Source organism: Saimiri boliviensis, chromosome 8, assembly GCF_048565385.1.
Source record: "Saimiri boliviensis isolate mSaiBol1 chromosome 8, mSaiBol1.pri, whole genome shotgun sequence".
NCBI classification, from domain to species: domain Eukaryota; kingdom Metazoa; phylum Chordata; class Mammalia; order Primates; family Cebidae; genus Saimiri; species Saimiri boliviensis.
Genome location: NC_133456.1, coordinates 84,158,325 through 84,181,000, shown reverse-complemented (window position 1 = coordinate 84,181,000; position 22,676 = coordinate 84,158,325). Strand labels below are relative to the sequence as shown.

At 42.5% G+C, this 22,676-nt stretch overlaps 1 protein-coding gene across 2 annotated transcripts in view; it reads left to right on the top strand.

Annotated features, from left to right (window-relative positions):
- The window catches only part of SYN2 (synapsin II), a 200,538-nt gene that overhangs the window by 135,282 nt on the left and 42,580 nt on the right, over positions 1–22,676 (top strand). For both annotated transcript variants that reach the window (XM_039478883.2, XM_074404764.1), the window contains exons 2-4: positions 15,300–15,357; positions 16,851–16,942; positions 20,540–20,696. In XM_039478883.2, coding sequence (XP_039334817.1) covers positions 15,300–15,357; positions 16,851–16,942; positions 20,540–20,696 — 307 coding nt within the window. The remainder of the gene's footprint in view (positions 1–15,299; positions 15,358–16,850; positions 16,943–20,539; positions 20,697–22,676) is intronic.

Sequence of the window (22,676 nt, the reverse complement as noted above, 5' to 3'; positions counted from 1 at the left end):
ATGTGAAATGTATTTCAATGGATCATTAGAAGTAGCTGAAAGGACAAACAAATTCACTGAGAAAAGAGTGAGAACAACACCATATATCATTATACATCTCTATTAAGGCATGAGCTTATACTCTGGGCTAAACTTGGTGTAACAGAAAGGACATTGGATTGAGAAGACATCAGCTTTCCCACTGTGTGATCTTGGTCATCTTTCTCTCTTTAAACCTCTGTTTCTTTGCATATGAGAGGGGAGCATCTAAGGTCCATTTCTCCGTTTTCTCCATTCTGAACCTGTGTGGTTCCATGTTGCTAAACTCAAGTGCATCTGGGAACCTGTGGCATGACTCTTCCAGAACAGTGCCATTTCTCCTCCCAGCCTGCCAAAATTCAGTTGTTAGTGCCTATTCTGGTGAATAATATCCCCCTGAATTGGCAACAGTTGGAAAATTGTAGAATGGAATGTGCCACCTGGGTTTGGATTTGGAAATCCAAAGTGTTGTTGCCTTGAGGTATGAGGATGTTTCTGCTGAGCCATGGTGGTGAGTAGGCTGATAATGCCAGCCATGTCAGTTTGCACTTGGACCAGGAAAAGAGGATCAAGTTGTCTTTGCTAATGAGAACAGAATGTGAGGAGATCTCTTTTATTTCCTTGCAGCAATTTGCTCTATGAATTGTACCATATTGTTTGTAATGTGGTATTACAAACTGAATGTATCAGCGAAGTGATAAAAATAAAATTTCCTTGTGCTTCTGTGATACTAAGCTGTTTACATGTTTTTTTCAGACAGCGTCTTACTCTGTTGTCTAGGCTGAAGTGCAGTGGTGTGAACATGGCTCACTGCAGCTCAACCCCCTGGACTCAAGCAGTCCTCCCAACTCAGCCTCCTAAGTATCTGGGACCACAGACACTAGCCACCATGCCTGACTAATTTTTTACTTTTTTGTAGAGGTAGAATCTCATTATGTTGCCCAGGCTGGTTTCTAACTCCTGGACTCAAGAAATCCTCCCTCCTCAGCCTCCCCAAGTGCTGGGATTACAGGTGCGAGCCAACCCATTATTTACATTCTTTATGATACTTGATCTCATGAGCACTCTGAGTGGAAATCAGGTCCTCAGTTTCTACATCCTGTTATACCACTTAGGGATTTCTATGTGTTGAATTCCAGTCTTCTTCGATTTGGAAGAGAGTTACCTTTCTTGCTCTAAGGAGGCAGCATGGTGGAATGGAAAGGGAAGATGGCCTGCCTTGAACTGTTGTTTGATCTTGATCTTGAACTTGAACTTGTCAAATTTCCCTCTTTTGAGGCTTCTATTTCCTCCAGGTAAAACAAATAAAAGATCTCCTAAGCAAAATTTTCTCTCTCAGAAGCCTGAGGGAATATTATCTTGTTAATTTTTCATATTATGATGTGAATAAAATGTATAAATACTTCAGTAACTGTTGACTTATACCTAAAATAGAACATTAAGATGGAGGCTGATTTCATCACACATTGGAAAAAATGAACATGTATTTGTCTATATAAATGCCTGATCAGCACTCAGAGGATGAATTCATTTTGTTGAAATGCTCTCCATCTCAAAGAACTCACACTGCAATATTTTTTTAACCCAGTGGTTTTTATATAAAAAGAGAAGTGAAAAAAACCTAAAATGTGTGGCAGTGGTACACTAGATACTTTACATTCTCATATACTCATTCAACAAACATTAGGGCACTACCATATACCAGGCATTATAACAGAGCTGGGGATGAGATTGATATAGTGGCTACCACAACAAGGTCTCTGCTGTCATGGAGCTTACATTTTGGTTGGGCAGATGGATAATAAACAATAGTTGAAAAAAATTCCAAATAGAAATAATGTCTGTGAAAATAATATAGAGAATGATGGAGGTTGGCATGGAGGAGGCTACTTTTGTCCAGATAGTCCGTAGAAACATACTGAGGAGGGAATATGTGAGCTGAGACTTACATGTTAAAAAAGAAGCAGGACATGCAAAACTCTGAGGGAAAGATGTAAAAAAAAAAAAAAACAAAAACAAAACAAAAAAAACCAAAAGGACAGATAATGTTTCAGGAATGCATTAAAGGTAGAGTCATTTAATTCTAACAACTTTAGAAATATTATCCTTACCTTACGGATGAAGAAAGGAAGTAAAAGAGCCCAAGTTCAGACAGTAAGTAGAGGTCCTAAGATTTAAACCCTGGTTAGTCTGGCTCTAAAATTCACACTGTTTCTAGTGGGTATGAAGCACTTGTTTATTTGATATGGTAGGGAGGATACTCTTCCTTCCCTTTGATTCAGGGAGTGTGTATAACCCAGCCAGAAAGTGTAAATGGCTATTTGTTTTTGTCACTTGATAAACAGACGGTTTCGTGTATTTTTGTGTGATATTGTTTTATGTATTACAGTTCCTTGTTCCCTTAAGTCCCAGGTGGGCAGGTGTCCTCTGCTGGGAATTAACAAAGAGGTCTTTACTAAGAGTGTTGTTATGGGCCAAATGTTTGTGTTCCCCGAATTTATATGTTGAAGGCCTAGCTCTTAATATGATGATATTTGGAGGTGGAGCCTTTGGGAGGTGATTAGGTTGAGATGAGGTCATAGGAGTAGGGCCCTCACAGTGGTGTTAGTGTCCTCATAAGAAGAGAGACCAGGCCGGGCGCGGTGGCTCAAGCCTGTAATCCCAGCACTTTGGGAGGCCGAGGCGGGTGGATCACGAGGTCGAGAGATCGAGACCATCCTGGTCAACATGGTGAAACCCCGTCTCTACTAAAGATACAAAAAAAAAATTAGCTGGGCATGGTGGCATGTGCCTGTAATCCCAGCTACTCAGGAGGCTGAGGCAGGAGAATTGCTTGAACCCAGGAGGCGGAGGTTGCGGTGAGCCGAGATCGCGCCATTGCACTCCAGCCTGGGTAACAAGAGCGAAACTTTGTCTCAAAAAAAAAAAAAAAAAAAAAAAAAAAAAAAAGAGAGACCAGAGCTTGCTCACTGTCCTTCACATGTGGAGACAAACAAAAGGCAGCTACAAGTCAGGAAGTGCCCTTACCAGGAACTGAATCTGCTGGCACGTTGATCTGGACTTTCTAGCCTCCAGATAAATGTTGTGAGAAATAAGTGTTGTTTAAGCCAGCCAGTCTATGGCATTTTGTTACAGCAGCCCGCGTGTGTGTGTGTGTGTGTGTGTGTGTGTGTGTGTGTGTGTACACATAGGTATATTTGTGTACATATATACCCAGAGAGACGTGTATGCATCTCACTCTGTGTGTGTGTGTGTGTGTGTGTATTATAAAGAATTGGCTTTCACAGTTAGACTGAGAAGTCCCAAGATGTGCAGTGGGCAAACGGGAAAGCCAGGAGAGCTAATGATAGTTCCAGTCCGAGTCTGAAGGTCTGAGAACTGGGAGAGCCAATGGTGTAAGTTTCAATCTGAGTCCAAAGGCAGGAGAAAAGCTGTGTCTTCACTTAAAGACAGGGAGAGAGAGCATATTCTCCTGAACTCCACATTTTTGTTCTAATCATACCTTCAATGGGTTAAATGATGTCCATCCTCAGTGGGGAGGGCAGTCTACTTGACTCAGTGTACTCATTCAAATGTTAATTGCATCCAGCAACACCCTCACAGACACACATAGAAATAATACTTAAACAAATATCTGGGCACCTGTGGTCTAATCAATTTAACACATAAAATTAACTATCATAGGTGTGCTTTGTAAAAGGCAGTGGTGAGTGTGAGGCTGAGTTGTTGGGGAATAGGAAGGAAGTATAAGATACAGTGCGCGCTGTTGGGGCTTCTGATACAGTGGGGAAGAAGAGACACAAACTAAAAATCAGCTGATGATACTAGGCTATGTCTATTTAAAGTGACAAATCAACAGGTTTCAGACTAGGATTCCAGAAGGAGAAACTAGTACAGGATGGGAGGACAGGGAAGATTTTCTAAGGAAGCAGAACTTGTTTCAGACCTTGAAGAACGATGGCAGGGGTGATTTCACAGTGGCCCAAGGCACAGGGGCTGGGAAGCTGTCTGAATGGTGGAAGGACTAGGGCAGGGCTCCTGCATATGCTTATACAGGTTGTTCACTGTACAATGACATCTATCTGAGGAGATAAGTAGCCCCACATTCTGCTCACCAATCCAAGTGCTCTGGTGCAGGAGTGTGTACTGCAGGCATATGAGAAAGAGGTCGCTTTTTCTAATTCCCATGGAGACTCTGAAGCAGATGTAAAAGAAGAGAGATAAGTTTTAAACAGAAAGGTGAGGCCAGATCATGGAGGACATTTCCTTGCATCTAGACTGCTAAAAAAGGGTGGGAACTATACAGCTCTGGTGGTATTGATGACTGTGGCTGTGATTTGTGACTGTACAGAAGAGGCAGACCTGCAGTATTCATGATGCTAGGAGCCTTACATATCTGGCATAAAATAAAGCCATATCTTAAAAATTATATTTGCCTGCTCTTTCTTCAAAGCAAATTTTATAACTGACCCACTTTGCTCCAATATCAAATCATCCTGACTTAATTTTATAAGCCACTCATGGAAAGAAAATCAGTCCCATGACTCCAAAGCATTCTGTTCTGTAGCTCCACTATAATTACAGACAAATGCATCTAATCTTCCTGTCATGTGTTCTCCTTAGTTACAGGATTCTTTTTTTTCTTTCTGTATTTGATAATCTTGTTATCTTGTGATACTGCATCATTTAATTATTCCCCAAAATAGAGATCTTCAGAAAATCTGTTCAGAAAAAGTGATTTCCTGTTCCCAACTGAAATCACAGCTGGGATGTTTACTTATAAATTAGTTATTTTCAGGTCTTGGGATTGCTGCTTTTCTTAAGGAATCTCATCTGCCACGTAGGGCTGTTAAAGCCTCCCACAGATCACCTGATGAAATTTCATAAACTCCAAAGAAGGACTAAGTGGGCATTCTCAGAGGTCGTCAAGCCTAGGACTCTGTATCAGATTGAGCTTGGTTGCTCTGATTTTTTTTGTTTTTTATTTTTGAGATAGGGTTTCACCATTTCAGCCAGCATGGACTTGAACTCCTGGGCTCAAGTGATCCTCCGGCCTCAAGCCTTCCAGGTAGTTTGGACTGCATGCACACACGATAGCACCCAGCTGCTTTGTCTGATGCTAACCTTCAAATATCTAGCTGTGTTCAGTAACTCTATAAACATTTCATATGTCAAACAGTAGGACAGGCTTTTGTAACACAAAATGAGTCGAGCAGAATCCTCAGCTAAAGAAGTATATGGTTTCTAAACTTGATCTTCAAAAGAGTTGGAATTTAATTTTCCTAGCTCTGCCACCTACTAACTTCTACCTTTAAACAAGTCAGTTAGTTCATCTGAGCCTCATTTTTTTATAAAACCAGTAACATTAAGATGATACTCCTGTAAGAGGCATATTGTGAGGATGTGGGGATTTATTTGGGTGTTCTGAGATGAGTGACCTGTATATGGTCACTCAATGTTTGTTTTTTCTTTCCCTCCTCTTCCACACCCATGTGTCGCCTTTGTATCTTTACCTTTACAGGCTGAAGAAGATTCATTATTTTAGATTTACTAAAATCAGAGCCATTTCATTTTGTTCTTTTTTTCTCTGGACCATTTCTACTTTCATCATGTCACTCGTATCCAGGTGAGTGGACTTAATACGCTGTATCACAAAAGCATTACAGCTTGCACAGGATGGGGTTAGGGTGTGAATAGACCTTTATGTTGGGTTTCCATAAGCTTTCTAGTGATAACCAACATTTTTTTCACCCTTCACTCTCTTAGTCTTTTTGTTTTTGCCTGTTACAGCTCATAGGACTGTCTTCAGGAAACAATTTTCTGTCATTCCATGTTCCTTTACGTGATTGTAGTTGAGCATTCCAGTTCATGATCCACTGATAAGATTATTTCCCCTGAATGTGTTTTCTTATACTTAGTAACATTAAAACTCCTCTGCCACTTTTCTGCCCACGTCCACATCTTCTTTCAGTTTACCCCTAATCAGCTTGGCATTTTAATCCCTGGAAGAGCTGAATGCCATCTGCAATCCTGGCAATTTTCCCATGCACTCTCTTCCAGATCATTTATATGAACTAACTAACCGTGCAGCTTGCTCTCTATCTAAGATGTGCCTTAGTTGCAGAGCATTTGATGTAACAATTTAATCAGTGGATTAATAATTTCAAGGATCAGCCACAGAATGTCACCTTTATCCAGAAAAGTATTCATGTCTTCCTATTCTTTGTTTCTTATTCTGAACCAAACCAATTATCCATAAAAGAAATTTCTCCAGGTACTGAAAGAAAGTTTTATGGTCCATAAATTAGATAACAAATCCAAATTTGAGTTGAAAACCCCTTCAATGTAATGCCTGCCTATTTGAGGTCTTATTTATCTCTTTGTTCTAGAACATCTACAGTGGGAGTTCTATAAAGTGTAATGTCATTTCATTAAACCTGATTTTTTTTTTTTTTTTTTTTTTTTGAGACAGTCTTGCTCTGTCACCCAGACTGGAGTTCAGTGGTGCAGTCTCGGCTTACTGCAACCTCTGCCTCCTGGGTTCAAGCAGTTACCTGGCCTCAGCCTCCCAAGTAGCTGGGATACAGGTGCCTGCCACCACGCCCACTTAACTTTTGTATTTTTAGTAGAGTTGGGGTTTCACCATGTTGGCCAGGCTGATCTCAAACTCCTGACCTCATGATCCACCTGCCTCAGTCTTCCAAAGTGCTGGGATTAGAGGTGTGAGCCACCACGCCCAGCCTAAATCTAAATTTTTTAAATGTCACTGTCATTTCCTAGCTAGCTACTAAGCTCCTAGACTTAATCAATCAAGTGATTAATTGAATTGTCAGATGAGTGCTATGCAATAAGTATTGGTCTGCCAAGTGCAGTAAAATTAAAAATCCTGATGTCTAGTTACTACATTGGCTTCTGAAATGATCTTAAGCACTGATTCATTCCTTTCAGTCTTTTCCGTATTCCAGAGAAAGCAGTCTCTTAGATTTTAGGCATATCTGACCATATGATCTCGCTGCTTAAAATCTTTGAGTATTTTCTGAGACAGTTGGGAAAGCTTGAGTACAGACTCAGTAAACATGTTAATAAAAATTGTTAATTTTGTTTGGTGAGACAATGGCGTGTTATTTATATTTAAAAAGTCATTATCCTAGAATAGGCAAATTAATACAGATGAAGTAGATTAGAGGTTACCTGGGACTGCGGGAGAGAGGAATGGGGAGTTATTGCTTATTGACTACAGAGTTTTTGTTTGGGATGATGAAAAATTTTGAAAAATAGGTAGTGGTGGTGGTTGTACAACATTGTCAGTATACATAAAAGTGGTTTAAATGGAAAATGTCATTATGTCTGTTTTGCCACTGTAAAAAATAAAAATAAGAATCATTACCAGTTAGAGAGGATACTTAAAAATTGAGGCCAGGCATGGTGGCTCACACCTGTAATCCCAGCACTTTGCGAAGCTAAGGTAGGCGGATTACCTGAGGTCAGGAGTTCGAGACCACCCTGACTAACATGGAGAAACCCCATCTCTACTAAAAACATAAAAAAAATTAGCCAGGTGTGGTGGTGCATGCCTAGAAGCCCAGCTACTTGGGAGGCTGAGGCAGGAGAATTGCTCGAACCCAGGAGGTGGAGGTTGTGGTGAGCCAAGATTGCGCCATTGCCCTCTAGCCTGGGCAACAAGAGCGAAACTCCAACTCAAAAAATTGGCAGGAGAAATGACATGTTGGAATTTGCTTTAAAATACTCAAACCATGGTCTCAACAACAAAAACAGAGTAATAGATTAAAAAGATTGGTAAAATGTTGATGATTATTGAGGATATTTCTATAATGAAAATTTGTAAAAAAAACCATCTGGAGGCTAGCCCTCAAGTCCCAGTGACTCCACCTGACATTTAAAGCCCTTTGCTCTGCCTCTTGCTCTGCCTCTCAGACCTGCCTCGAAACCTCTGCTCTTCACTGGTCATCCAGCAGTGTGCTAGGCCCCTGTATTGCCCAGAGCTCCACCCAGGCTTCTGTGCCTTTGCCCTTACTTTGCAATCCTGTGTCCTCCTTCCTGTGTGGCTAATTCCTGCTCATTTTTTAAGACTCAGTTCAGTCTTTGTGGAACATTCCTGGACTTCTCCAGGCAGAAAGAATGGCTCCCTCCTTTGGGTTCCCGTAATGCTATGCTTATGTGTCTGCTGCAGTTGATACCCTGAATTAGAGTCTTTCATTTTTGTTTCTGTTTCTCCACTGACATATGAGGTAGAGGAACCTTTCTTTCCACTGTGCATCTTCCTGTGCTATATGAAACTTACTGTTTTAGTTGTGTGCTTAAAATTTATTTCTAAAGTAAAAGATGGAAAGGTGGAACTGTGAATGCTAGATGTAAATCTGAAGAGTTGAATGGGAAATTAGCAGTGACCCCCATGTAGATATTGGTGTCCTTTTGCAGATTGTGCTTTCTTTACTTGGTGACCGCTAATGGTTGTCAATTTTTATAGTTCCAGCCTATAACTGGTTGCTCAGTAAATTTTTGCTTAATTTACTAATTAACCATGGCATTTCTTTGTACAAGTTGCAAAATCTAGCTATCCACCTTATTTGGGGGAGGGGAGTGGATGCATACTTTTTAAAAGAGACAGTTAATCTTCGGGTATGGTTTTGCAGAGCAGCAAATAAGCAGCTGGAGGAATACCTGTGCCAGTAGGGTCCCTGGCTATTCAGCCAGTGCAGTGAGTGGTGAGCTGACTGCAGATAGCTGCAGTACTCATCTTGCCAGTGGGTGGCGGCAATCACTCACAGACTTGCACCAGGAGGCAGGCTTGATTTTACCCTAACAGTATAGGCTGGGAAATAGGAATTTCCTACTATTTCTAGTTTATTTTCTAACTTCTTGAAGCCTTGAGATGCTTGGTTGAAAGAACAAGGCTCGAGTCAGAGTTAGTAAGAGCCAGAAACTAGTACTTTGTTAAAGATAAATGTCTAGACCAGTGCTAGGCATTTACTAGGTGCTGGACTATTTCCAGAGCTGTAGGAAAGTCTTTTCCTCCCTAAATGCCTTCTGAAGCATGTGAATCCATCTTTAGTGCTGTCATCTTCTTGTCTGAGATTTGATCTTTATGCAAATTACAGTCATCTGGGGGAGAATTTATACTCTGGGTTGTTTCAGGTCCTTAGCACCAATATAGACAGGCATTGTAAACAGGTTTTCATGTGGGCAAGGAGAGGAAGGAAAAAACTTGACTCTTGGAATTGACACATGTGAGAAGAGAGAAGTTGGCTGGGCCTGCAGAAATAGACACTGTCCTGAGGCTGGTCTCTTCTGGTTTTCTCCAGTGGTCCAGCCCAAACCACCATTCCTAACATCTTCAGTCAATAAGCAAGTCCTGATTGTGAGGCTACTGAGTCATAGCTCTGTGTAGGATTTGGAAATCTATGGATATAGTGTTTATATTTGTACAGGCCTAGAGCATATAATCAAACAATAAGACATAATCAGTATTTAAAATTGAAAATGTTCTGAAAAATCCAAGACTCACATATGGATCGTACTTACTCTGAAGCATTCTTACATAATCTAGTGGTCTGAGGACAGAGGTGGGGGAGGGGTGTCCAATTACTAGACAACTGACTTTGAAAGGTGTTATAAGATGATGATGCTGTGAGCCAAATATCATGATCAGACAATAAATGTGATGAAAGTTCAGAAAAGGAAGAAGCCATGTTGGCTGTAGTCATATTAAATTAGCATAAATGTTTGCTGCTTTTTGCTAACAGTGCTTCATAGTTGCATAACATTTCAGCATTTCCAGAACATTTTCATGTCACCTGATTTCATTAAATCTTCACAACCACCTGTGAGCTAAACATTATTAAATGAGGTAAAGTACATAAAACCTTAGAATAGTGCTTAGTACATTGCAGGTGTTCACTATTAGGATCATTATTAGCCCTGTTTTTTTTTTTTTTTTTTTTTTTTTTGAGACGGAGTTTCGCTCTTGTTGCCCAGGCTGGAGTGCAATGGCGCGATCTCGGCTCACCGCAACCTCCGCCTCCTGGGTTCAGGCAATTCTCCTGCCTCAGCCTCCTAAGTAGCTGGGATTACAGGCACGCACCACCATGCCCAGCTAATTTTTTGTATTTTTAGTAGAGACGGGGTTTCACCATGTTGACCAGGATGGTCTCGATCTCTTGACCTCGTGATCCACCCGCCTTGGCCTCCCAAAGTGCTGGGATTACAGGCTTGAGCCACCGCGCCCGGCCTATTAGCCCTGTTTTATAAATGACACAACTGAGACACAGAGAGGCATTACTTGCCCAAAGTCACACAGCTGAAAAGTGATAGAAGTAGGCCTGAACTCAGCTTCCCTGGCTCCTGTTTCTAGAACTCTTTCTTCATTGTCCCATGCCTAAAAGAGGGAATATTTAAGCTAGGTTTGCCTGGGTAGAGCCAAGTGTTGTGGGGGCGTTAGGAGAGAAGTCTCTGAAATCATATTCCTCACCCTCACAAGCCCTGGTTGGTAGGTAGATGGGAATTGATGAAGGTATTCACTTTCTTGAGTAACAAGAGTTAAATCTAGAAGCTTTTGCTCATTTTAGCAATAAGGGGAGATGGTTCATTACCTGGTCCATCAAGGAAGCTGCAAGCCATTAAACTTACATAGATCCTCAGCTGCTAGGCTTGTTAAGAAAATGTTACAATAGGGGGAAATTGACAACACAGGCACTACAGATATTTTTAGTCTGTGTTTCAAGGATGTACATCTTGGGTTCTGTTTAAGATTGAGCACAAGGGGATGAATTTAGATTTATTTGACAAGACTGCCAATCAGAAAGTCCATATTGGCAGGGCATGGTGGCTCACTCCTAGAATCCCAGCACTTTCAGAGTCCAAGGTAGGAGAACTGCTTGAGCCTAGGAGTTCAAAAACAACCTGGGCAACATCGTGAGACGTTGTCTCTACAAAAAATTTTAAAAATTAGCCTGGCATGGTGGCATGTGCCTGTAATTCCAGCTACTTGGGAAGCTGAGGCAGGAGAATCACTGGAGCTCAGGAGGTCGAGGCTACAGTGAGCCATGATTGCACCACTCGCTCCAGCCTGGGCAACAGAGCAAGACCCTGTCTCAAAAAAAGGAAAAAAGTCCATACTGGGCATCTTATCTGTTCCAGTCTTCTGCAGGAGACTGTGTGGGAAAACTAAGGGAAGTAGAGTAGTTTTCGCAAACTTTCAAATACTGGTAAGAATGGTATCATCTTTTTCTTGGGTGGGGGACAGTTTGGCAATTTCAGTAAAAACCATAACTATGTCTGTTTCTTGCACCAGCAATTCTGTCATAAATTATTTAACCTATGAATATATTTTTAAATGTAAGCTATTGTAGCATTGTTTGTAATAGCAAAAACAAGAAACTAGAAATCTAATGTGCTTACCAATAAATAATGCCAATACCAATAAATGGGTACCAATAAATATTGGTTAAATTACTGTATGTCCTTCAAATGGAATTTGAAGGAAGAGGCTCATCAATATATGCTGAAAGCATATCACTAGATATATTTTTAAGTGTGAAAAATAAAATCAAGTTTCAAAATGTATGTAGCATGCCATATGTATGTGCTTGAACCATATATGTATGCAGGTATAATCACAATTTTTTCTTCCCCACTGGAAGTATATGCTTATAATTGATAATGGGAACTATATGTGATAAGAGAGGAATGGGAAAAGAGAAAATTTTACTTTTCATTTTATCCTTTTATATAGTTTTAAAGATAGATAGATTGGTTGATGGGTTTAACCACATGACATACTATTTTTAAAAAATTTAAACCCCCCTAAGGTCACACAGCTAGGACAGGGTACAGCTAGAATTTGTACCCCAGATTGTGATTCCAGAGCCCATCCTCTGGATTTTATTACACTGCCCTGTACTTGTGCTCCCTTAGTACCAGGAAGTACTTATATCATTTGCTAGCAAGTTACACAATTTTTCATGAAAATACCTGGAATCAAAATGTCCAAGGGCCTGGAACTGCAAGAATGTGCTCATTCTCCGGAAGAGAGCTCTGTGTCCTATCTGCCAGCCATCTTGGCTCCGTTTCTATAAGGTGGTGGCTCAGCCAAGAGAGGTCAGTGACCCTGGGCCAGGAAACACACACTAAGATTTCCAACAGGACAAATTACCTTAAGGAAAAGGCATTAGGATATCTAGAGAGGTGGGGGTGGAGGGAAGGCATGAAAACAGTTCATTAGCCAACTTGGTCAATGGGCAGATACAGGAAGTGGCAAATAAACCCAGCCAGAATCTATAATTATACTTTAATATCAGTGTTCAAACCCCACAAAATAAATGAGTGAATTAGGAAACTTGGCAGAATGTAAGCACCTAGATGTAAACTCTTAGTTCTAGCCTTAACTCCCAGGAACTTTTCTGATTTGGGTGTGTTATTTAATTGTCCTGGGCTTCAGTTTCCCATCAGCCAAAAGGACCGCATTATCTCTCCTGGCTGCTTCACAGAGTTGTGAGGATCAACTAGGGCAAGGAACATGCTTTGCAAATGCAAGGCACCATACCAAATGAGAGGTTATTGTTAATATCTCTGAGGTTTACCTCACAGAGGGAGAGCTATTTTTAGACAGGAAAATAGGAAGCATCAGAAAAGCATTGCTGATAACAAGGTAGACATACCTCACCAATGAAAGAGAGGTATCTCATGGGTCATTTACTCCAGTTCCTCCTTTTTATGGTCATGGACAAAGACTTGCAGATTCCAAGGTCTGCAGAGAAGTGATAGTGCCATACTAGACTCTATTAGTTAAACCTGTAAATAAAATGGAATAATAGGCAAAGAAAGGGAATATGCTACAGGGCCCCTGCCTGAGGGGTTCACTGAGCTGTGAAAGTTGATCAGGGTCCTGGAAACAAGCTGGTGTGAAGCTTAATAAGGAATTGGGGCAGAGGTGGGGGATGGACTTAAGTGGTCCAGCTCCAGGATGGCGGAGTGCCTCAGAGGAGCAATTTGAGGGTGGCCAAGGACTTGGATAGGATAAATGACAACTTCCTAGAACGGGCTGTTCCAGAACCCATAGAGAAAAGGAAACAGCCTGGCCTCGTCCTGGGTAGTTGACAGGAACCAGGGTAGGAAGTATTTGTAGTGAGACTAGTGCTCACAACATCATTAAGTCCCTTGTGAATAGAATAAGGAAAATGGGAACAAATGCAATGCAGCACACACAGGGCAAGTCCATTTTTGTAGCGGTGTGAGCAGAGATGGAGAGATAGATCACCAGAGGGAGACAGTGTCTGCTGTGTGAGGGGCATTGGGCTCAGAGTGCCACAGACTTGGCTGTGAATACTGGCTCCGCCACTAACTTGCTATAGGGCCTTGAATACACCATTTTCAATTCCGAATCTTGGTTTCTTTGTCTCTGAAATGAAGACTTTTCTCCCTTCTCCCTATCTTATACATTGTTATGAGGACTAAATGAGATGTTCTTGAAAACAATTCGCACGTAATCTGTAGAACATGATGCCCAATAAATATTGGTTTACATACCCTTTATTTTGGGGAGAGACTCCCAAAAAATCCCCGGTAAAGTATTACAGCTGGAAATTTCAAGCAGTGGAGCTTGACCTACCTAAGAGGTAGAGTATGAAAAGGCCCTTTTGACAAATAGAGAACCAGCCTTAAATGGGCAGATAAGGAACTCTAATGTGGGCAGCGCAGGTTAGTAGCAAGGTAAAAATTAATATAAGCATAAACATACCTGCTTATAAGGGATTCATTACTTATTATGGAGATTAATTAAAGCATTAATGTGACATTCCTCTAGATCAGGGGTCCCCAAACTTTTTACACAGGGGGCCAGTTCACTGTCCCTCAGACCGTTGGAGGGCCGGACTATGCAAGGTGTGACACCCTTCACAGCCAGCGCTGCTGCCTCCACTATCCCAGACAGCAGTATACAGTGTCACAGGCCCAGCACCGCCTCCAGTGCTGTATACAGGGATGGCGGTGATCAGCCTGTGACACTGTGTATACAGCGTCCTGGACATCTGCAGCAGCGGTGGGCCTCTTCTGTGGGAAGCCCACTGCTGCATGTTTCCCCTATTATAAGACACCTCCTAAAAATAAGACAGCCCCCATCTTTTGGGGGTAAAATTAATATAAGACAGGGTCTTATAATAGGGGAAACACAGTGTGTAGTAATGTTGGGGGAGACTTTTGGGCAAAGGGAGGTCATAGGTGCCATTATGTTGTTGTACATTTGGGGGAGTATGGGGACCATTGTACTGTGTAGTAATGGTTATAGTGCTTTGCCTTTCTTCCTACTTCTGCTGTTATTTCACACTGCTTCTGGTGATGTGGGGCGCTGCAGCCGCAGACCGGATGTGCATCCCATGACGCACTTCCGGAGCCCTGACGCGTGCATCCTGTGTCACTGGAAGTAGTACTGTGTGTGAGAGATGCAGCGCTTTGTGGCACCGCCACATACAGTGCTCCTCTCATGACCACCAATGAAAGAGGTGCCCCTTCCTGAAGTGCGGCGGGGGGCTGGATAAATGGCCTCAGGGGGCCGCATGCAGCCCACAGGCTGTAGTTTGGGGACTGCCGCTCTAGATCCATGACAAACTGAAGATACTATGTGCTGTGTAACTCAGCTTGACCCATTTTCTTGACTGCTCAGAAATGTGGGCTAAGTTTTGTGTTCAGATGCAATGGTTTTCCTCAGTCTTTTCCCCCTACCTTCTCTATTGGTCTAATTAATTTCCTACCATTCATTGATCTTTAATCCTTATTTTGTTGGTTATATTTTTAAATTATTAATTGCCTCAGGTCCTTTTCGTATGGGTATGAAGAGGTAAGGTGATAATAACAGTTTCTTTAAAAACTAAAAATCTAAATAGAAAACCATAGTGAAAATGAAGGCTCAAGAAAGATAAGGAAACTATAGCAATATATAAAGCTGACCTAATCTTTACTAAGAATAAAATTGGGGAAATTTCTATTTCTAGATGCTTTTTATAGCCAAAAGACCAGAGATTTTATCATAACAAAACCTGAGAATGAAAGGATGTCTTAGATTGTTTTATAGATGGGTAAATTGAGGCTAAAAGAGAGGAAATAGTTTGTCTTATGGTGATCTCATAGCAGAATGAGGATCAGAACCCAGTTCTCTTGGCCCTCATTCTGGGGATCTGTCTGCTGTGGTCCTCTTCTTTGTAATAGTAAATGTCTGACTTTAAATACTTGCACAAAACTAATTTGTGTGGGTTTATTCCTTTCTCCAGGGCCAAGTGCTTTCGGGGCAAAAAAGTCCTTGGAGATTATGATATCAAGGTGGAACAGGTAATCAGCCTGAAGCCCAGAGCTGCATCTGCGTCATCACGGTTTCCTCTTGGCATGCCAGAGTGAACCATCTCATTCTGATAAGTGGAGTACTGTGTCCATCATTGGATTCTGGACTCTGCATCTCCTCTCTCTCCTACCGTTTCCCCAGGACCTTTCTCTCTGTGAGGCATGGTCCTGGAGTCTACATCTTTTCATTTCTCTGATTTCTTTTTATGGTTCTTGTGTCTATAGATGAGCAAGCAGTTTGGCTCTTGGGCCCCTATTGCAGTGTAAGATTCTTAGACTGAGGAAAACCTTAGGGGAATGTCTTCCCAGGACATTGCACATTACCTCCGTATTGTTGGTGGCAAGAGATTTCTCGGTAAGCACATGTCTGCCATTCAGGTGTGCTGCCCCCAGTGATGGCTCCTCTGGGCCTGAGGCTATATGTTAGAGGAAATTTAGAAAAGAACACTTCCTTGTTTTAATACAGTGAAGCACTGAAAGACCAATTTTTTTTTTTTTTTAAACCTTTCTCCATTCTTTGCTTCATAATAAATAGTGATTGGGTCCATTTGGGGAGGAGGGGGATGTTCAGTTTCAACAATGCACGTATTTCCTATGTGATAAAAGAAGTTACTCATCATTCATTATACAGTGTATTATGGTTTACTGACTCTCTTCAAACAACTTGTTAGATAGGCAAGATTGATAAAAATTATTCCCATTTTGGGCCGGGCGCGGTGGCTCAAGCCTGTAATCCCAGCACTTTGGGAGGCCGAGGTGGGTGGATCACGAGGTCGAGAGATTGAGACCAACCTGGTCAACATGGTGAAACCCCGTCTCTACTAAAAATACAAAAAATTAGCTGGGCATGGTGGTGCGTGCCTGTAATCCCAGCTACTCAGGAGGCTGAGGCAGGAGAATTGCCTGAACCCAGGAGGCGGAGGTTGCGGTGAGCCGAGATCGTGCCATTGCACTCCAGCCTGGGTAACGAGCGAAACTCCATCTCAAAAAAAAAAAAAAAAAAAATTATTCCCATTTTATAGATTGGGAAAACTGAAACCCAGAGAGAAGTAACTTGCTTAATGTTTTATGCAACTAGGTAGGACAAAATCAGAACTAAAACCTAGTTGCCTGAATTTAAACCTAGTGCTTTTATGTTGAAACTGATAAAAGGACATTTGTCTCAGTCCGCATTCTTACCCTTTAGAGAGGCAGCACAAAGGATGCTGGGCTGGGAGTTAGAGGACTTGAGTTTTGCTGCTTTGTCTGTCAGTGATAAGTTTTGTTTGTCCAGAAAAGTTACTTAACTGCTCTGAGGCTCAATTTTCTGCTTTGGTAAATGGGGATAATTATCTCTGTCCCACCTTTGTCACAGTGTTGCTATGAAAATTAGACTAACTCAGTATGTGAACTTGTTTTGAAAACTGTGAGGATATTGCTACTGCTATGTCGAGGACTTGGCAAAGTCAAGATTGTGAACTTATTCCCCTATTGTTAATTTTCAGGCGGAATTTTCAGAGCTCAACCTGGTGGCCCATGCAGATGGTACCTATGCTGTGGATATGCAGGTTCTCCGGAATGGCACAAAGGTTGTCCGGTAAGGGTCTTTCTGTCCTCAGGATCATTGTCACTTTCTCTATAGTTACTACCTCTGGCTCGAAGAGATGGTTTCTAAGTCAGGTGTTAGAGTGACATAGCAGTGCTATGTATGGTGTATAGAACTTAATGATGTATGTTGTGCAGAAGTAGTGGAAAAGGCAGAGAAATCCAGCTTCTAGCTAAGCTCTTAATTTAGTGGTAGAGAAAGCAACCTTAAGCTTCACAGACTCAGAGCTCACTTAGAGATAACTGGATTCCATACAGGATTCTTTCCCCCAACCCTTTCAGCCAGTGCAGCTCTGTGCTTTTATCCTGCATACATTTCCCTTGGAAAACAGGGTTCCATTGCTTTAAAAAAAAAAAAAAAAAAAAAAAAAAACAACTTGAAAATGTGTGATGTAGTTCAGCCTTCCATTTTACATTGATTTGCTTAGATTCCCCTAGTGAGTTATGGCAGAGCCCTATGTTCTATGTGAGATCTCTTGACTCTTCACCCTGTGTTCTTTCTATATTCCTCACTCCTGGGAACTCCTAAATTGGATAGAAAAACCGAGGGTTGGAAGAGACATGGTGGGTGGAAGAAAATTAGCAATAATTGAGCACTTACATGCCAGGTAGTATGCTGGATGCCTTATAAATGTGATGTTGTCATACAGAATTTTGTGAGGGAGGTAATGAGAATTCCAGATTGGAAGGTGGCAGAGCAGGGAGAGGGGGCAGTGGGAAATGGTTTCAACAAGTTTTGTTCTTCCCAGGAGCTCAATATGGCTTCAGGTTTTCAGACATCAGTCTTGCTCCAAGAAGAGTCTTCACCTCACCTTCTTCCCCACCTCAATCTACAGTAACCTGACAGGTTTCCAGTGTCCAATAGGTTAGTGACAGGAAAGACCAGACTGGAGGTGTTAGGGACCTAACAACAGGAAATGTGAGCTCGTCCATCCTGAAGATCAAGAAGACAAAAAAAAAAAATGTCCATCTGAGTGGGGAATGAACTCAGGTATATCCTGCAAGAGAGAATGGATGGGCTCTTCTAGCTGTACTTAGAGAGGGTAAATGGGATGTATGAACACAAGTAGGTGGAGACAGAGAAGCCCAGTAGCAGGGCAAGAAGGGGCTGGCCACTGTGTACAGTTCATTTCCTATAACTGTGGTGAAGGGTTGGAGTTGTATCTCAGGCATGCAGCTGGTGCCAACTTCCCAGAACTGGGACACAAAGAAGGTCAGAGCAGCTCTAACAGATGCCATGTTTCTGCTTGTTTGTTTAATAGATTGAGGGAATTCATGTACAGATTTGTTACATGGGTATGTTATGTAATGGTGAGATTTGGTGTTCTAGTGTTCCGTCATGTAAATAGTGAACATCATATCTATTAAGTAATTTTTCAACCCTCATCCCCCTCTCATCTTCTCCTCTTTTGGAGTCCCCATTGTCTGTTGTTTCCATATTTATGTCCATGTGTACCCATTGTTTGCCTCCCACTTATAAGTAAGAAACACAGTATTTGATTTTCTGTTGCTGAGTTATTTTACTCAGGATAATGGCCTACAGCTCCATCTTTATTGCTGCAAACGACAACGATTTCATTTTTTTTTTTAAGGGCTGCATTGTATTCTTGTGGTGGGTACTGTATATATTTTCTTCATCCAGTCATCCATTGATGGACACCTAGGTTGATTCCATGACTTTCCTATTGTGAATAGTGCTGTAATTAATACATGAGTATGAGTGTCTTTTAAAATGATGATTTCTTTTCTTTGGCTAGATTCCCAGTAATGGTATTGCTGGGTCATATGGTAGTTCTAATTATAGTTCTTTGAGAAAATCTCTATATTGTTTTCATTAGAAGTACTAATTTACATTCCCACTAACAGTGTAAAAGTGTAAGTCCTTTGAGTAACCAAGGAAGGCTCGCTCCTTTAACACTCATTTTAAAAGACTAATCTCTGAGCCTGGGTGGGGCTGGGGCTAGGGCTGGAGGTGGTGGGTGGATGGCTGCGTGGGCAGAGAACCAAGTAGGTCATTGTATATCATATGAATCTGCTGAATCTTAGAACCTTGGGAGTAGATGTTGCCACAGAATTGACTCTCTGAGAAGGAGGGGTTCCGCTGAAGCTCGGGTATGAAAACAGGGGCCCTGGTCCTTTGGAGTAGCCGTGGCTAGAAGCTTTGCTGGCTAGAGGGGAAGCGCAGGAGCTTTCCCATGCATGGGAACATTCTGTACTCTCAGGGCTTCCTGTAGCCGTTGCTCAACCTCAGTTCTGCGAAAAATATTTGTACCCTTCCCTAGCGTTCGCTTTGGAAGAATAACATTGGGAAGTCTGGCATCTGTCCTCAGCCAGCCTGGCCCCTTGTTCTCCTGGGGACCTGATGAGGGCATTGCCTATTTTAAGGAGCAGCTTTAAGGAGTCAGAACAGGACACTGAGATCATGGACCTCTGTGGCAGTGTAGCGAAGGAAGCCAAGTACTATCTGTTGTCTTCAGTTTTCCAGGATCTGCTTTGAGCTCCAACTTGAAAGTCACAAGGAGTTTCAGACTCTTACACTGTCTCATGAGGTCAAGGAAACGTATTTTTCACTTAAGGTGTGAGAGTCTAAAAGTGTTTCTTCCCTCCTTAGGGTATTTGTACCTTAGAAAAAGGCAGTGCTTAGCCCAGAGAAGAAAGGGAATTTTAGAATTCTGTTCTTCAAATCTTATTTGGAAAGTACTGTAATATGGGCCAGGTGTGGTGGCTCGCACCTGTAATGCTAGCACTTTGGGATGCCAAGGCAGGCAGATCATTTGAGGCCAGGAGTTCAAGACTAGCCTGGCCAACATGGTGAAACCACGTCTACTAAAACTACAAAAAATTGTCTGAGCCTGTTGGTGTGTAATTCCAGCTGCTTGGGAGGCTGAGGCACAAGAATTGCTTGAACCTGGGAGGTGGAGGTTGCAGTGAGCTGAGATCGTGCCACTGCACTCCAGCCCGGGTGACAGAGCAAGACCCTGTCTCAAAAAATAAGGGAAAGTACCATAATATCCCATTTCCCAGTCTAGAAAGGAATAATAATAATAAAATTACAACCGTTGCTCATGCCTGCACTCCCAGCGCTTTGAGTGACTGAAGCAGAAAAATCACTTGAGCCCAGGAGTTTGAGACCAGCCTGAGCAACATAGTGAGACCTCATCTCTCCAAAAAGTGAAAAAATTAGCCAGGGGTCAGTCATGGCGCATGCCTATAGTCCTAGCCACTTGAGAGGCCGAGGCAAGAGGATCACTTGAGCCCAAGAGTTCGAGAACAGCCTAGGCAACACAGACCTTGTCTCTCCAAAAAATAAAGAATTAGCTGGGCATGGTGGTACGTGCCTGTAGTACTAGTTACTTAGCAGGCTAAGGCAGGAGGATCACTTGAACCCAGGAGTTTGAGGTTACAGTTTATGGTTGAGTTTATGGTTATGTAGTGCCACTGTACTCCAGCGTGGGCAACAGAAATGAGGGGCTTGGACTAGGTGGTCTCTAAACTCTCTTCTTTGTCTTGGGTTTTGGAAATGGGAACCAAAATGATATATGGTCTGAAGTACTTGTTAATGGCAAACTTGCCTCTACATTCTTGCCAGGTCCTTCCGACCAGACTTCGTGCTCATCCGGCAGCATGCATTTGGCATGGCAGAGAATGAGGACTTCCGCCACCTGATCATTGGCATGCAGTATGCCGGCCTCCCCAGCATCAACTCATTGGAATCCATATACAACTTCTGTGACAAGCCATGGGTGGTAAGTGAGGCCCCCTTTCCCCAGGTAAAAGGGTAGGATACAGGCCCTACATCTCCCAGGTCTCTAGGAGGGACTCAAGACGCAGTAGGCCCCAGTCCCAGGAGTGTCCCTACATCTCCCAGGCCCCCAGGAGGGACCTCAAGATGCAGTAGGCCCCAACTAAGAGGATGTGAAAGGAGCTTCTCCTGGGATGTGGGGGAGGGCAGGCCATTATAGTAGCACAGCATCACCTGTCACAGGCTGGGCACCTTTGCTATGGAGTATACCCTTTGCCTCATGACAAAGTCACACAAGAATTCTGTGAGGAAGTCTTTGTAGGTCTGTAGGCTCTGCCCTTGGCCATGGGCTGCAATGATAAAAATGTCTGTTTCTTGCCTCCTAGAATGATCAAACTTTTGGAAAGGCCTGAGCCCAGTGACAACCAAGGGAATAGTTCAACTCAGAGGTAGTGACAGAGCCCTAGTAAGTGGTTTAGCAACCTGAAAATTAAATTTATCCACATGCATGTGAATCAGATACTTATGAGCCAGAAGTGCCCCTGGAGATCATTAAAGCCTAACCCTAACTCTGACCTTAACCCTTCATGATAGAGATAGGAAAATTAAAGAAGGAAAGTAAGGAGTAGAAAACTACTTACTTTAGGACACCAGTTTCTGAGGTTTTTCTACATTAATATTATTTAATCCTACCTTACAAGGAAGATATTATTGTCATTATTATCACTTTTTACAGAGAAACAAGACCCAGAAAGGATTACGTAACTTGCCAAAGTTATAGTGCCAGGATTTCTCTACATCCCACTGCCTCTAACATAGATTGAGGCTCCTATATGAGGAAGAAGCTGATCTGGTTTTCTCTTCCTTGGCCAATTTAGAAATCTAGGAGGGCATGGAAACTTGTAGGCAGATAGAAAAAGTGGTGCTAGCAGGAAGAGTGACTTATGATGGCTTTGGGGGCACTCTGGCTTCCCCTCAGACCACTGAGGGGACCCAGTTCCTCTGCTGGTTCTGCTGCTCCAGGCTGGCCCTCTCAGAAGGTAACACCTGCCGCTAATCACATCCTCATTGGCCTGCAGTATGCAGGCCTCCCCAGCATCAACTCACTGGAATCCATTTACAACTTCTGTGACAAGCCATGGGTGGTGAGTGAGGTCCCCTTCCCCCAGGTAAAAGGGTAGGATCCAGGCCGCTAGGAGGAACTTCTGGACCTCAAGACGTAGTAGGCCCTTCCTCTTGTTTTGCAAAAATCAAATTTCAGCTGTCACACACACTGGATTGCCAGGGTTCCTGCCACTGGTGGCTAATTGTGAAGTTTCTAAACTCCAAGCCTTTACACCACTCAGAGAGCTAAAGAGGTGTGTGTATGTGTGTGTGTGTGTGTGTGTGTGTGTGTGTTTTAAACCAAACAGATCTGTCACCTCTGCTCTTGATCTTTTTTCCACCCTGGAACTAACAGCTGTCTTTTTCCTTTGGAAGCTGGGGAGAGCTTGGAGTGTAAGAGAAAGAGCAATGGACAGGGAGTTAGGAGGGCTGGGAGCTGCCATGGTTAAGGAGGATGGGTTCCCAAGCTCCCTTTGTTCAGCCTTTCCCTCTGCCTGGCCTGAGGCAGAGGCATCTAGAATCCTAGATTCTGCAGAAACAGGATAACAGAGTGTGTTACTGGAGTATGTTGCCAATCACAGAAGAGTGTATGTGATACGTTCACCAAGTGTCTTTTCTGGGGACTTCCCCTTTCTCCTCAGTCACATGTCCTTCGTACTGCACACATGTCCTAACCCACCTGCACTCCCGGTACTTGTCATAATTTGACCCTCTCTTAGCCACACAGGGTGATCCTGCTATTAGCAACTTTTTCTGGGTGATTTCATACTTTTCAACCCTCTTACTGAACCTATCCCCAGTTTATTCATCTACAAACTGAGAATAATGGTAGCACCTGCCACCACTTTGAAAGCCTGGTTGTTACAAGCTCCTAGTATAT